At 43.4% G+C, this 16,847-nt stretch overlaps 1 protein-coding gene across 1 annotated transcript; it reads right to left on the reverse strand.

The window, feature by feature from the left end:
* Positions 1-1,260: 1,260 nt before the first annotated feature.
* Positions 1,261-2,575, reverse strand: LOC133906597 (uncharacterized protein At2g34160-like). The gene is made up of 5 exons (XM_062348543.1): positions 2,294-2,575; positions 1,909-1,957; positions 1,659-1,721; positions 1,478-1,542; positions 1,261-1,359 (listed from the first exon to the last, which is right to left on the reverse strand). Exons 1-5 carry the CDS (start codon positions 2,573-2,575, stop codon positions 1,261-1,263), a joined length of 558 nt encoding a protein of 185 aa, XP_062204527.1.
* Between the last annotated feature and the right edge of the window lie 14,272 nt (positions 2,576-16,847).

The following is a 16,847-nucleotide window of genomic DNA, read 5'->3' on the forward strand; positions in this document are numbered from 1 at the left end:
TCGCCGACGATCCGGCCCGAGTCACAAAACCGAGCCTATATTTTCACACTTCCTACACAACAGGCGTCTGAATTTTGCTATTCTTGTAGTCGATGCCTGCTTCAATGGTGCGGGATTAAGCTTTCGGCGGTTTAGGGACTGACAGGTTTCCATGCATGTGGGCTTAGAGGGAGCTCTTTGGGTGGAACCGTGGAAGGACGGGTTGGCGGAACAAGGAGGCGTTGCCGGCTGCGGTGGTGGAAGACTGCTGATGGGTGAGGTTGGTGGCGGGGGTGAGGAAAACGGAGCCATTAACGTGGAGGACCGAGGAGATGGATTTGGCCGCATTCCCACCGCCTGAGACGAAGGGAAGGGCGGGGCGAGGCAGGGGAGACTTGCTTTGCTTTGCTTTGATCGAAGGAGAAAGAACAAAAATTGCCACACTTTTGCCAGAGGAAGAAGAAATGCTGTGAGTCCGCGTAAGCCTGGAACATCTAGGTTCCTTGGATAGAATGGGAAGTTGTTGGACGCGACAACTGACGTATAAGTGTGTCATCGGCGTAGAGTACCTAGGTCTGTTATCCGGTGGACAGGGAAGCTTCTCGATCGCCGTGACGTCGACTGGCGTGTTTAAGTGCGGCAGCAACAACATTGGCGGTACGGCATATGTTTAATTTTGCCTATATATTATTTTCATTATGTTGTATGTATACCGTATATATACCTCGCAAAAAAAATGTGTTGTACTTACGTGTTGGGAATGTATGACATGCGATAATGTTTCACCTAAATTTGATATCTCAATTTATGTAAAATCTTGTCCGTAACCATCCAATATAATTTAGCGAATTGCAAACTATACGTTTGCATTGCATATTTCGAGATCCGCTTAAGACACAACGTGTAAATTTAACAAACAGTCCTCCAATTGAAGATCACTAGCAAGCGCAGCACACTTACAGAAACCTTAGCCTTTCATTATAAATGTTGGTCTCCATGTCCAAATAATAATGCTTCATTACACAAGGCGCCGAGAATAATAATACTCCCAGCCTCGGCGACCAAGATAAATTTCTACAGCCATTTCATCATCACCATCATCATCATCATCATCATTTAAGGTATTTATATATATTTAACAAGGACTAAGGTACATATATATATATATATTTAAGGTACCCTAATTACTACTACTTAATAAGATTACTGGTTGCTGCTTCATCCATGCATGACGTCAACCACCGGACAAGGAGGGACGCCTAGAGGTTGAAGATCAGACACTCAGATCTTGATCTCTTCCTCGGCGGATTTGGGGCGGTCGGATTTTTTGCTGGACATGATGCTGTTGAAGTTCTCTGATTTACACAGCAGGATCTCAATCTGAAACCAAGAACATATATTCAGGAAGGAGTCATTCTATTCTTATATACAAAGGGGTTATGAAGTCAGAAAGAAACTAAGTAAGATGAATGAAAAATTGACAAAAGTGAACTGTCACCTTGGCTTTACGGACAAGCCGGCCCTTTGACTCGTCTTTGGTGCCGATGGTCGATGTCAGGATCTCTGACACAGGGTTGAAAAAGAGATATGAGCGAGTGTAATTTTCTATATATGTTAAACCTGTAGGAAGAAAATGTTTCTTGTTTCAGAGGGTAATCACAGCCATGCATTATGCTTACTCTTTTCAGTGGCGAGGCCATTGTTCTTCAGGATCTCAGCAACAGTCACAACAGTGCCAATGGCTGCAACCAAACATGTCTCAGGAAAATGCAATACACTACGAACATATCAAGTGAATGTAAACTGAAGCATACTTCGATGGATATGTTCAGTGAAAAAAATGGGTGCATCTTCAAAACAGAATGCAAAAGATGAAAAGAACAAGGAGCAAAATGGGAGGTGTGGATGGAGTGCGTAGAAATTGATTACCCATTCCCAGAGCAGAAAGCTCAACCTCGTCGTAGTTCTGCATGTACCTCTGCAGCCAACATTCATATGGATATAAGTTAGAGATCTCAAGCTTTCAATTTCAAATAAAAAAGGACCTAAATAATTATTCTATTTAGCAGCTTTAAACACATGAACTTCACGTGAAGCAATTCAATACTTAACAGATATCGATCGTCCATGTTTTACACAACGATTCATTCATATTCCTGTGACACAAAGTTTTACAAATCCAAACTAAAAAAACTTAATCCTATTTTTTTAGACACTATAAGTTGGATGACACAAAAACATTTGCATGTTTTAATTAACTTGCATGCCTACGTACTTAAGCGAACAGTAGGGAATAGCTGCAGGATCGATGTACCTTGGCGAGGTTGACGTAGAAGTAGAGCGGCTTCTTGTTGGTGGACACCTGGATGCGGTTCTTCTTCGCCGACGCCCCCGCCTCCGCCTCCTCATCGCCCTCCTCCTCAGCCTTCTCCTCCCCGACCACGGCCACATCCTTCTCCTCCGGCGCCGCCTCCACCTCCTCCGCAGCCTTCGCCACCTCCCTCTTCACCTCGGCCTCGGCTGCCTCCTCCCTCACCAGCTGCGCCTGGCCGACCTCCTCCTCCGCGGTCTCCGCCGCCGGACGCACCGCCTGCATGGTGTCCACCGATCGCTCGCTCTCTCGCTCGGGTGGGGGGCTGGGCGGTTCGTGCGGTGCGGAGGAGGCTGCGAGCGGGAGGGACCCGAGGGGGCGGTGGTGGTGGCGTAGAATTAAGTAGCGCGCGATGCGTTGCGCCGGCGGTTGCGCGCGGACGCGCGGCTGCCCGGGGCTGGCGGTTGCCCCGGTGGTTACTTGGTTATTTCGAGAGTCGCGACCCCCGGCGCGGGCATGCATGCATGCATGCATGGGCACGTACGTACGTCGATCTGGACCGGGTTTGGGGCCTGTCTAAATAGTTAATTAACTGGATAATCCAGTAGATTTAGCAGGCAGATTGCGCAACTAGTGGACTACGCTCATTTTTTGTTTGTTAGGCCGGTGTCAACTGCACTATGTACGCTATGTCCACCACACCGACACAGTATCATAGACAGAGCACATGTTGTCAAATGTCCATCAGCGACCTTTTATTGGTTGGTAAAAAAATTTCGCAAGCCTTCAGGCATTATTTTTTAAAACGAAAAGGACAGAAGAGCTGTCTATTTATATTAAACTCTACTAGGAGAGGCAAGTGTATCGCCAGGCTCCAGCTAAGATTAGGGATGAAAACGAACGGGAACGGTCGGGAAAACTCCCTAACCGTTTTCACTTTCATATTTTCTCTACCGGATGAAAAAAAAAGGGGATAGGCGGGAACGGGAAAAAACAAAAACGGTCGGACATAATCGGAGGGTCGAAAACGAACCAATCCGATCGGAAAAATACCGGTATCGGTCGGGATTCAAAAACACAATATAGAAATACCGACCTACAGAACCATCAAGACATGTCAATATGTATAAGTTTAACATTATCTTCAAATAACACTGAACTAATAAGTTTAATGAACCAATCCAATTAGCAAGTCGCATTAAAGTAAAAAAATGTCATATGCTTTTTCGATTCACATGATATATCATTTTTTATCAATATTTTACTCAAACAATACAAGATACGAAGATACAACAATATAAGCTTTAGGACCGAGCAATAGCTCGGTTGGTTGGCTCTCAGTGGCAGACTGACAGGGACAGCCAGTCGTGGGTTCTATCCATAGGATCGACCCACGAGCCTCATCGGGGGTTTTTCCTTAGTAGTTAGGGATATGCACATACGTGCCCGTTTAGCGAGAATATATCTGTAACGTGTATGCTTAGGACATGCACGTGTGCGCGCGTGTTAGACGTGAGTGTGATGTAAGTGGGTTATGTACGTCATGTTTTGTACCCCTCTAAAAAAGAACCACATAAACCTTAACTCGATACTCGAGCATATAATAAACATAAGTGATAAGTCTCAACCAAAGACATAAATGAGCGTAGAGGTGAAAACGGACGGAAACGGTCAGAAAAACCCCCTACCGTTTTCACTTTCACATTTTCTCAGTCGGACGAAAACAAAAACGGGATAGACGGGAACGGGAAAAAACGAAAACGAACTAAAAAAAAACGGGATACGGCACCGAGACGGAACGGGATTTTCCCGTTCCGTTTTCATCCCTAGCTAAGATCCCCTTCCGATCTCCTCTATTTTTGTGTCCATCAGCAGTTGCGTGGATTTATCTTTGACACGTATCACACTCCTTCCACAAGCAGACATGGTCTTTTGATCCCTAGAGTATAGTGTCTCTTTGCTCCATGCTAGAAACCCTATAAAACGCTTAGGACACTTAGGATAATAGACCGTTGTTGGAGTAGTCCCCTCTTCAACCTCAGCTTGCAAGTCAATGGCACCTTCTCCAATCATCTCAACAAGGGCGTTATCCATCTGGATGATGGCGTTGTCGTTGATGTTGAGAAGTGTCATTAGTGCCATAATCATTTCCGCTATCAACGGGCCATCAAACATTGCCAGGTACTCTTGTAGAACGGCTTTTGAAGGCTGGCGTTCATAATGGAGGAGGCCAAGCTTGCACCATAAGTTGTGTTGGGCATGTTGCATGGTCATCATCGACCGCCACAAGGCAAGGCATGCGCTATGCCGAGCCATGGACATGCCAAAGTTCTGGCATTCCATAGATCCGGCAAGGCATGTTGTAGCATAGGATGCGCTGGGATGGAGATGAGGTACTCCACTCACCGCACTTTAGTGATTGGTGAAGAGGGAGCATCCACCGTGCTCTGACCTAGATCAATGGCCTCCCACCCTTGCCTTGGCTTCGTGGCTAGACTAGGTGGCTCATGGACCAACTCACTCACACTAGCGAGCTTGGCCCTTTTGTTTGACATATAAGAGGATCCAGCGGTGCCACATTGCAGTCTACCGATGTCGAAGAGGTGACCACAACAGGGAGTGTCGTGGCAGGGGCATCGTGTGTGTCATCAAGGATATGGTTTGCTAGTTGATTGTTCTCAAGAGATGGGCATCCTAAGAGCACATCGACAGTGGATCCCATGTCATAGTGGGTGGCTGGCTTTGTCAGGCTCAAATGTCATTGAGCCAGTAGAAACGCTCGTGCGAGCGTTGTCGAGGTAAATCTTTTACACTTATCCATGCTTTAAATGGCCACCGCATCACGAATGGACCGATCTAAGTGATCAAGTACTGCCGCCTCGACCTTGTCGTGAGTCGACGCTGTCAAGGGAGATAGAGCAGGGTGCCACGGTGTGGCTCCGTTGTCAGCATCGTGGAGGGAGCCCTAGCGACACACGTAACTCGGGGTGTTGCCAGTGCCCCATAAGTCATCCCCGCATCGTCGATTGGCGCAGGATCATTCCGCCGAGCGTGCAAGGCTGGTGAAAGGGTGACCATCATTGAGGGAGCATCAGAGATGCACAATCTGTTGGCTAGGCAAGATGCCTTGAGAAAGTATTCATCTATATAATGCATCCACTTGACGTTGGCCTCCTGCAAGCCTCCACAGGGCTTCATCTCCCATAAGAAAGCTGTAGTTGTCAACAATGCAACCCAGAGGGTGGAAGGAACCGAGAAACCTGAGAAGATGCCAAACATTTTTATCAACCCTAAAGAATCAGGAACTTGTTGGAAATGCTCAACTCCTTGGACACTTAAGCATAAACAGAAATGCATGTGTTTTTTTTTTTATCAAAATGCTACCCATGCCATAACCTTAGAACATGAAGAAATGAATTTGTATGAGGGTTAGCTCCTGTCGCAGGGATCCTGAGGGACCCCTTTTTAGAGATTCGGCCGGGGGGATGATTCTGAATTAGTTTGTTGGAGAAATAAATGGATGTAAATATGATGGCAGGTGGTGAGGAATGATCTAATGCAGAAAAGAGTAAATGCGCTGGGGGATTTTTAGACAGGTTCGGACCGCACTACGCGTAACACCCTACTCCTGTGTGGATGCTATAAATGTCCTGAGAATGTCTCTCAGGAATGTGCTAGTTACAAGAATGTCTGTCTACCCTAGAGCCTGGGGCTCCTTGTTCTTCGGTTTCTATGCTCGTACGAAGGTGTTCTTCGATCTGTGTGTGCCTGTTGGCTCTGGGTGCGCTTGGACTTCCCGACCTTCTCTACTTCCTTAACTTCTTCAATCTTGTCTTTGTCCGTGCTGCTGGCCGCTTTAAATACCCGCCGGTAGTAGCGTACCCCGAAAGGGAGGGAACGAGTTCCAAGGCACCATAAATGGAAAGGGCGTCATCATAGCCTCTGTGCGAAGTGACGGGGGTTGAAAATGCGCCCCGCGCCCGGTCTTCAGCCGTCATGATGGCGCTGGCAACGGGCGCCGTGGAGAGGGCCCACCGGGCAGCCGCAGGGCGGCCCGGCGTGCCCGCCCGGTCTTGTTCGCCTGCTACAGCAGCGCGGCAGACGGAACACCTCGAGCCTCACGATGTTATCCCGAGGCGCGCCGGATGACACGGAATGGGACCCGTGCATTAAATGTCCCCACGCTCTTCTGCCAGAATATGGCATGAACTGACACCGAGCATGGCGGGAGCAGTTGGAGGTGACAGACCACGCGCGCTCTCAAATGCGGCCTCGGGCCTTTCACTGGCTGACACCTCATCGTTGGACCCCTGTGGGGGCCACTGACAGGGGGCTTCCTGGATCGTCAGGGAACCGAGTGCTCGGGGGTCATTGTTCACCTCCCCGAGCACTCTCTCCCAAAAATGCCCTTTTGGTCTTCAGGGAACCGAATGCTCGAGGGCCACTGTTCATGGCCCGAGCACTCTCTCCCGGTCTTGACTGTACGGATCCTCGGGGAACCGAGTGCTCAGGGGCCGCTTCTCACAACCCCGAGCACTCTCTCTCGGAACTACCTGTTTTTAAAGCCCAAGCCCAACTCAAAAGAAACCGCGAGCTTGTTTTGAAGTCTAAACCCGGCCCATACACTAGTTAAGTTAGACTAAGTCGGACTTTTTCGGGTTGGGTTGGGTTGGGTTGGGTATGCCGAGCCGGGCTGCCCATGATCAAGTCTATCTAGAAGTGAACTGGATGAATAGCATCAGTACAACTGTGAAGGTCAACCCAACAAACTCCATTGCTCATGCAAATATCTAAACTGGTCATGCAGGGAGCAAAGTCCATAGCCACCTTTTGCCTAGTAATTATCATTGGTGGGAAAAGATCCATAGAATTAGTTGATAGTGGCAGTATACATACCTTCATAGATGTCTCTTTTGCTAACAAGGCTGGTTGTCACGTTCAACACACAAAGCTGCAGGCAATAAAAAATTGCTAGGGGTGGAGAATTAGAATCTGATGGTCATGTTCAGCACTACTCCTACCAATTACAAAAGGAACAACTCCAGAATCCTTTTCAGCTTTTAGAATTAAAGAACTATGACATAATTTTGGGATATGATTGGATTTACCAGCATAGTCCAATAGGAATTGACCTGAAAAAGAGATTGTTGACTCTAACCAAAGATGGGGTTAGGTAGGCATGCTTTTTCAGACTGTATATCAGGTGGTCATCCTTGCCTAATGACATCCCATAAATTTGATAAATTACCCTCCAAAGGAGTGAAGGGATATATATTGCAGATACGACTGGTGTCTCCTGATACTCCCCAAGGATCTCCACAAGAGACTGTTGTCACATAACTCCTTAATCAATATGCAGAACTCCTCTCTGAACCTATAGGTCTCCCTCTAAGAAGGAATTGTGTACACTCTATACCTTTGAAACCTGGCGGTGTTCCACCTAATATAAGACCTTATAGGGTGCAACGTTATCAAAAGGTTGAGGTTGAGAGATTGGTCAAACAGATGTTGGAGCAAGGTCTGATCCAACATGTAACACCCTGAGTTTTAACATTTAAAAATATAGCAAAATTCACTCATGTTCAAAAATTTTCTAATTATTAGACCAGTTTTGCTTAGCTTAGAGTTGCTTATCGTCTTCCTGCTAGGTTAGCTTTTGTAATTTTCCTAGTCGTTCGTCTTTCACTTTGGTGTTTCTTTTGGTTTTGTTCTGGTGTTCTGTTGCTTAGTTATTTTGTGCTTTCGTCGTTAATCTGTGTAGGCTTGAAGTCAAGGTTTTAAGCGAGAATGCGAGGAAGGAACTGAAGGCGAAATCTGATGATGAAGAACCCAAGAAACTCAAACGACAAGACCAATCATGAAATGACCCCCTTTGGGAAGGTTTCGAGAACTAGCCAACGGCTTAAAAAGGGGGCTGGCATTCAGTACAAGGCATCTGGTACTTGGGGTATCTCGTAGAAAAGCTTGGCATAAAAGGTTATTGAAATGTCTCATTATGATTCGCTCCTCCGCTTGCAACAGTCGGATGCTGAGCATATCGCGTGGGTACAATGTACAACTTCTGCAAAGTGTAAACCTATTCGAATAGTCATGTCCACGGTCATAGATATGCGAAGGCAGAACCTTTTTAACTAGACTTCGGGTGCGTGTGTCTTGATGAGTGAGTGTGTGGACTGGATGTCTGTGTGATGAGATTACTAGCTCAATCCGCCAGGAGCTGTGTGGTACTAGAGGTACACCAGAGATGATGAAAGGGACTGCAGAGTGAGGTGTAGCCCCTCCTAGGTCCGAAAACCCCCCAGATATAATTTGTTACTATTTTATGGATTTAAAGCTATTTTAAAAGCTTTGTTAGCATGTTACCTTGTTTTAAACCGTTTCAAAAGCTTTGTTACCAGGTTACCTTTGTTTCAAAAGATTAGCAGTAGAGAATATAATTGGATACATACATAAAACCTGATTTACGCTTAAAACTATATCGTAAAGCCTTATCCTTGATTCATCTATTATGCATCTATCAACCTCTTGAAGTAGTATAGGATTTGTTGAGTACCTTTCGTACTTAGTCTTGCCGCTTTCAGATTATTGAGATAGAGATCAACCTCAACTCAGTTAAAGTCAAAGAGAAGAAGTCTAAGATCGCGTCCGCACCCGAGTTGCTTGTGGCATTGGGTTGTTCCACTTGTTTCGCTCCGCTCCGCTATAGGTTTTTCTACCTGACTGGTCTGTAGTGGATCCTTGTCCACAAGACTATCTTTTGCATCGTTCAGGTAATTATTTTTCTTTATTTTATTCGAAGTATGTATTTGATATCATTCTGGAGAATTCTGTGCATATCAACTACTTAATCTATAGATTGATATAGGAGGCACAGGGGAGCCTGAGGTCGGGGTCCTGACACAACCCAATGAGAGTCCTTACTCCTCACCCTCAGTTTTGGCAAGAAAAAAAGATGGTTCTTGGAGGTTTTGTGTTGACTATATGTCACGCCCCAAACTAGAACTCATGGAGGTGACGTGACAGCTACATACACTTTTGAAATTTAGTGTTCGTAAGTGTACAAGGCAATATGTATTACAAGTAGAATATGAGATCAATATTTATTAAAATTTTAAGCTCACAAGTGTTACATGGATACAACAATACACTCTCATTTCTGATTTCATCAGAAATTTTTGGGAAAAGAAAACTAACTACTACAATTGTGTTTCATGAATGCCAATCTCCATCCATTCAAAAGTTTCCTCCTCTTTTGAATCATTGACAATCAAATCTATGCATATCAGTGAAGCAAGCAATGAGTATGTTTACATACCTAGCAAGTAGTTTCGTATTTACAAGCTTACAATTGCTCAATTCATTAGGTTCCTACTTACCATAGGAAAATCATCTTTGACAAGCTAGATATAGAGTAATTCATGGTTAGTGTTTTAGGTTAGTCTTTGTAGATAGGTGTCATTTTAATTGTCATAATTTCCACCTAGTGATAACACTCCATCTTTTAGAAACACACCACCAAATTCTCTACTTGAGAGAGGATTGATCATCCAACCCTGATATTGTCCTCGCCACATATCACTATTTCAAGAACACAGCCGTCTTAAGCTAAGTCTATCATTTTTTTGCCCAGATTATGACGATGATAATCTCTTAACTTTCACTGAGTTAGCATTAGTTAATATAGCATAACAATCATTTCATAATTAACATTATATTCAGCAAGTGACTAATATGCACAGCTTGCCTTCTAGATGTTCAGTGTTCTTCCTTACACTCTTGGAGGCCAACACCTAAATACATTTGAACGATTATTACTATGTCCTAGTTATATTGTTTGTAATATTAACATCTAGATCACTTAGTGGAAGTTATTGCTAGTGTTTACTGCCGAACATTCATAGTTGTCACATAACTGAATATTGTGAATATTCAGAGCACTCCTCTTCTTTAGCATATACTGATGCTAGTTCAGTTTAGGTCTTGGTTATCATTTCCATGTACAGGACATCCAGGTCAATTCATTTTCCATGTTCCTTCCTAAATAGAAAGTGAATATCAGATTATTATTTAGTTTAATTAAATCAAACATATCTACATAGAAATTATATAGTAATATGTAGGTCAGAGCTCATGAATGTAAGGCTATTTTGAATATAGATTCATGTATATACTATGTCCTTGCGGGCAGCCATTATGTCGGCAGTCATGTTGGTCGTTCTCATCTGTTAGCATCATATACCAATGAGCATGACAACTTTAGGTTCAGTTAGGGATCAACAATTTCTTTTAGATAGATGTGTGTTCCTTCATTACTTAAACTAGTAGCGGGACCATAAGCATGCATGCAGATTATGAAGTGGATAGCTTCTAACACCATGATGCTACTGGACAGAATAGCACAACTCCTAGATGTAAAAGCCTAACCCTTCTTTAATCAAAATTGATGGAGGCTTCCTACTACAACAGATTGTTATGCGACATTGAAAGGAACTAGTATGAATAGGAAGAAATGCATGGAAATCAGGAGTAGTAAGGAATCAAAACGCTGCTAGAGGTGAGGCATACCTTAGCAACAAGATCACTTCACTCCCATTGGTTTTTTCTCAGCCTATCTTAACCCTACCGTGCTCTGGATTGTTGGGGATTTTTGGTGCAGAATGACCAACAAGGGAAAAAGGTTAATATATACTGTAGAGCTTGACTCGTGGTTCAATTAGTTTCCACCTGTGTTGAGTTAATTTGATCTCTATCTAGTAGTCTACATGGAGACTAAGTTAGCCTAGAGGTGTCTAGGGTTTTTCCCTCTTTTCTTTTACTACTGCGATATCCATCCATATCTTATTAATTCTTATCTCTATTTCTCTTTCTTATTTTTTTCTTTGGTTGTAGCACAAACAAACAAGAAAGTATAAACTAAGCTGATCGATTCTTGATCAGCACTAGTACTTGGTAGTTGTATGCATTAGCAAGAGGGCTCTCTAATTTTTTTTGAAATTTACAAAATGATCCTAGTGTAACTACATTTTTTTAAGAATCTTAAACTATAGGCAGTTGAATGACTTAACAATTAAAAACAAGTTTCCTATACATGTGATGGATGATCTATTTGATGAACTTAATGGAGCCATATACTTCTCTAAACTGGACTTAAGGTCAAGTTTCCACCAAATTCTTATGGATGAAAAGAATATACCAAAAACTGCATATAGGACTCAGTTTGGTCATTTTGAATTCCTAGTTATGCCTTTTTGCCTGGCCAATGCCCCAGTCACCTTCCAAGATATGATGAACACAATTTTTGCATATTACCTCAGAAAATTTGTGCTCATATTCTTTGATGGAAAAACACTAAAAGAACATCTACAACATTTGGAAATTGTACTCCAAATCTTGCAAAGTAACAAGCTTACTACAAAAAAAGAGTAATTTACTCCTTTTTTTAGTAAGCTTGTTACCTTGCAAGATTAGTCCAACAAATAGAGTATTTGGGTCACATCATCAATGAGAAGGGTCCTTCAATAGATAAATTTAGATTGAAGCAGTGAGATATTGGCATGTTCCTAAAAATATATCTCAGCTAAGGAGCTTTGTAGGGTTAGTTGGCTACTACATATGCTTTGTAAAACATTTTGGTATTATCTGTAGACCATTACATGACATGTTGAAGAAGGACTCCTTCTCTTTGGAGCCTTCCCAAACACAAGCATTTGAAGAGATCAAGTAAATGCTGATTTTTGCTCATGTTCTCACTCTACCAAGCTTTGCACAACCATTTACTCTGGAGACTGATGCAAGTGGGATTTGGTTGTGTTAATGTAAAATGGATAGCCCATTGCCTATTTCAGTAAAGCCTTAAGTAACAAAACTCAGGCACTGTCCACCTATGACAAGGAAGCTTAATTTGGCTATTCTTGAAGCAGTAAAGAAGTGGAGACATTACTTTTCGTGGTCCAAACTGATTACCAAGATAGACCATCAAATCCTCAAATTCATCACATAGCAGAAACTAATAGAAGCCATCCAACACAAATTAATGTTGAAATTACTACAACTGGACTATGTGATCGAATATAAAAAGGGGAAGGAAAACTAGGTAGTTAATGCTCTTTCTAGGATAGAACATGGTTGCCATGCTATTTCTATTGTTCAGCCTCTATGGGTCTCTGAGGTGCTCAAAAGTGACTAATGATGATCACTATCAACAACTGATTGCTCAGTTGGCCCTGACTCCTAATCCTTCTTCTGCCTATACCCTACATTCTGATATCTTAAGATACAAGGTAGAATACGTATCAGATAGGATACCAATGCCTAGAACCATATAATATCTGCCTTACATGCTTCAACAGTGGGTAGTCACTCAGGTATTGATGCCACGTACCAAAGGGTGAAAAGACTGTTTCACTAGACTCGTCTAAAAAAGTCAGTTGAGGAGTTTTTTGCAGCTTGCTCAGTATGTCAAAGAGCAAAAGGGGAACACTATCACCACCATTGGTTACTAGATTCCTTGCCAATCCCTGATATGGCTTGGTCCCATATATCAATGGATTTTATTGAAGGTCTCCCTAAGTCTAATGACATGTATGTCATCCTGGTGGTAGTTAATAGGCTTACCAAATACTCCTATTTCATCCCACTGTCCCATCCTATTAGTGCTAATGGAGTGGCTCAAACTTTCATGGATCAAATATTCAAGCTCCACAACCTACCTACTGTTATAGTCATTGATATGGACATAATCTTTACAATTGATCTTTGCCAGGCCTTGTTTAAATCACTCAAGGTACCACTCATGTTCAATGGAGCTTACCACCCTCAAAGTGATGGTCAAACTGAACGTGCCAATCAATGCCTGGAAACTTATCTCAGATGCATGGTTTTTTTTTTTCTGAACCTAAAAGATGGTATTATTGGTTACATCTTGTTGAATGGTAATACAATACAAACTATCACTCATCCCTCAAGTGTACCCCATCCCAAGCCTTATATGGATATCCACCACCCCTAATCAGTGAGATAGTAGTTCCTGGACCTGACTCTTCAGCAAGGGATTTCTTATCTGAGAAACAAGACATGATCACCAAATTGAAGGACAATCTCGCACAAGCCCAAGCCCGAATGAAGAAATATGATGATCTCAAATGTTCTGAAAGGGAATTTCAAGTTGGAGACCTTGTTTATATCAAAATCTAGCCTTACATACAATCAAATTTTGGTCTGAGAAACTCACTCAAGCTGACTACAAAGTATTATGGACCTTTCATGGTGATCCAGAAGGTAGGCTCAATAGCTTACAAACTGCAGTCAAATCCTTCATGTGTTTCATATCAACCAGCTCAAATGGCACATCAGTACTCATGCAGTCCCTTGTGATGAATTACCATTGGTAGTCATGGCCATATCAAATCCTCATCCGTTACCATCCTATAGACAATGTCATTTCCACGCAATGATTCTCTGACTACTCAATGGCAGATTCAATTGGAGAATTAACCTCCAGATGAAGCAACATGGGACATGGGAAGACAAGGCATTCATCAAGTCTACATTTCCAAGCTTCTACTATAACATCATTAGAGAATGGTGGCCTCAAGGTCCAGTTCATGAGGCTCAACCTGATGCCCAGGGCGATCAACACACTTGATGAAAAAGTGTTCTCATAAGGGGGGTTGTAGCATTTAGACCCTTAGGTAAGTGGTAAGTGTTTCGGTGATTAATGACAACCGTATTATTATGACTAACAATTTGTTTTGAAGGGAATAAAAAAAATTAGCTCACAATGATATTTGGGTATTCTTGGTCCCTACGGTGATTAGATAGACGATCAAAGTATATGTGCATGAAGATTAAAGATCTTTTAGTTCTAAGTGTCACAAAGTAGATGAATGACACTTAGAGTAATATAGGTCTCCTTTCTTAGTCTTTTAACTGTACTATAAAGAGGAGCTAAGAGTCGTAGCTTGACCTAGTTGAATCTAGATTTGGTTTGATGCACACTTGTGAAATTGTAGCACTAGGTAGCTCAGAGAAGCCCATGTATCAATTGTCGAGGACTTAGAACTCGAGATTGATTGAATTGGACTAGTTCAGAAGGTTTTTCACCTCATCGGATGATCCGGTCCTGTGTAGAGTGAACTCATCAGAGCATATTTCTTCTCTAGAGTCTGAAAGCTATTAAGTACACAGGATGGTCCAGTGATTACGAAAATGAAATCACCAGAGCTTTTTCTTGGCGACACGTGTCCAGAAAAAGATGAAGTGTTACACCGGATGGTATGTTGCTCGAGCAAAAAGCATTACCAGACTATTTTGAACAAAGGTGAAAACTCTTCAGAAAATGGATTTGACCTCAAAGAAGATTGCAACGGGTAGTTTGAAGTGGTTCTACTCATTGGATAGTTCAGTGATTGACCAATGTTTACACCGAAGTAATTCTTCCAGAGACGATTTCAAGTACTAAAGAATGAAGATAAGTTGACCAGATGGTCCGGCGAAGATGTTGTGTACACCGGTAATACACTCAATAAATTCTACCAAAGAAGGTCACAGCTGTTGAAATTTAATGAGTAACTCACCAGATGGTTCGGTGTGAATGGAGTGCTCACCAGATGACCTCACCGAAGCATTCTCTGCAGTAATAAATAATGATAGCTAGCACAGTGGAGCTTTAAAATTTGTTCTCACCGGATTGTCCGATGTGAGTAAGAAGATGCTCACGGTATCATCTGGTGTTAACAGAAAAAATGGATGGTTAGGCAACGGCTCAATTTGGATCTCTAGCCTATAAATACCCCTCGTTTCATCTCACTGAGCTCTCTAGCGACCTAGAGGAATCCATACACTGTGTGTGTCATCAAGAAGCAAAAGAGAGAGCACTTGAGTTAATTTGCAAGTCCCTACTTGAAGGTTAAAGACATCATTAGTGCTTGGAGAGTAGCAAGTGTGCATCTAGTTATAGTCTAGGCTTGATCTTGGTCAAGTGGAGCTATTGACGTGTTACTCTTGGTGGTTGGATCTAGCCGGTCTTGGTAATTGGAGGTATTCTCAGTGAGTTCTTGGAGTTCTTGTGGGAACCCCGAGAAGGGTTTATACTTGGTTTGATGCTCACTAATTCGAAGATGGAGAAGTGACAATTATGAGAGAGCACTTGAGTTTTGGTGACTCAAGTGGGAGTGATATCCTTGTTGGATGCTCCAATAAGGACCTGGGGGAGTGCCAACTCCTCAATACCTCGAAAAAAAAATCTAGTATCCTCTTGCCCATCTATTTACTATTTCACATTAACTTTGAGCATTTACATTCTTACAAGCTTTCATTTTTGCATTTTTCTTAGTATCTTTTCTTGCTAGTTTGTTAGCCTTGTTCTAGCGTGTTCGTGTAGTCGTATTTCCTTTCATCTAGGTTAAGGTTGCTACTTGTTCTAAAAATCGGTAGAAGTTTTTAATTAGAGCCCAATTCACCCCCCCTCTTGGGCTATTTGATACTTTCAATTAGACATGCTCTCTCGAAATATTTGTCCGATGCCATGTTCGGTGATCAGTGTTAGCATCACCAGACCTTCCAGGGTTTGAAATTTCAGCGGGACCCACATGTCATCTAAGGCCATCTCGGTCGGTCTCTTCCTTCTCTGTTTTGATTGCATGCCGTCTCCCATACCCTCTCGCCTCCACCTGCCTCGTCGCCGCCATGCCTCCCACCACCGACGAGGTCCACCGCCTAGCTCCACCCATCGCCGCCCCTGCTCCGCCGCTCCACCGCAGCAGCTACCGTGCCCAGAGCCACCACTGCCGCCGTCCATCACCTCCATTGGCTTTGTCCAGCCGTCGCGCCTCCCTCACCATCGGTTCTTTAAGGAGTATGTTCCTTCTGCTCCGATAAACAGACGTCATGGCCAGCGTGTCATGTTTCATGATTAGGAGCAAATCCTTGTTGATGAGCGGGAGAGAGTAGCAGCTGAGGACCATGCCCTAGCAGAGGCCAAGGCACAACTGTCATAGTATATCTTTGACGTGGACAGTGATTCACACTCGGACGATATTGAGTGTGTTCCTCCAGTCGTTAAGTCACATGATGTCGAGGCATGAGGTTCTTCTCAGGCTGCCCCCAGACCTTAGTTCTTACTTCTTCAGCACCTGAGAAAGCTCCTTCCGTGCCCCCTGCTGCATACTCTTCAGAGCTTGCACTCATTCTTCAGTAGATGCAGAAGCAGCAGGTAGTTCAGTAGCAGCTAGCAGCACAGGTTGAGATGCAGGTGAAGCTTCAGGCTGATATGATTTGCCAGCAGAAGCAGCAGATGGTCTTTTTGCAGTCTCTTCAGCAGGAGTAGCGGACCATGTTCTCAGCGCTTCAGTCAGACAGAGAGAACAACGCTCGAATGTTTTCATTCATGTTCCATCATACAAGTCTTCAGTTGCCAGCTGCACCTTCAACACCTGCTCTAGCTCCTAGTCCTCTCCCAGGTAGTGTCAGTAGACTTTTGGATACTCTGGGATCAGACTTTCCTCCCTCAGCACTCTTCACCACTGGAGTCCTTTCTCAGCCAGCCAAGATGTCTCAG

Source organism: Phragmites australis, chromosome 23 (assembly GCF_958298935.1).
Source record: "Phragmites australis chromosome 23, lpPhrAust1.1, whole genome shotgun sequence".
In the NCBI taxonomy this organism is placed as follows: domain Eukaryota; kingdom Viridiplantae; phylum Streptophyta; class Magnoliopsida; order Poales; family Poaceae; genus Phragmites; species Phragmites australis.

Coding starts and splice junctions, on each gene's coding strand:
- LOC133906597 (XM_062348543.1), bottom strand. CDS start 2,575: ATGCAGGCGGTGCGTCCGGCGGCGGAGACCGCGGAGGAGGAGGTCGGC. Junction 1,958..2,293: donor TCTACGTCAACCTCGCCAAG/GTACATCGATCC, acceptor TGTTGGCTGCAG/AGGTACATGCAGAACTACGA. Junction 1,360..1,477: donor GGCTTGTCCGTAAAGCCAAG/GTGACAGTTCAC, acceptor TCTTGGTTTCAG/ATTGAGATCCTGCTGTGTAA.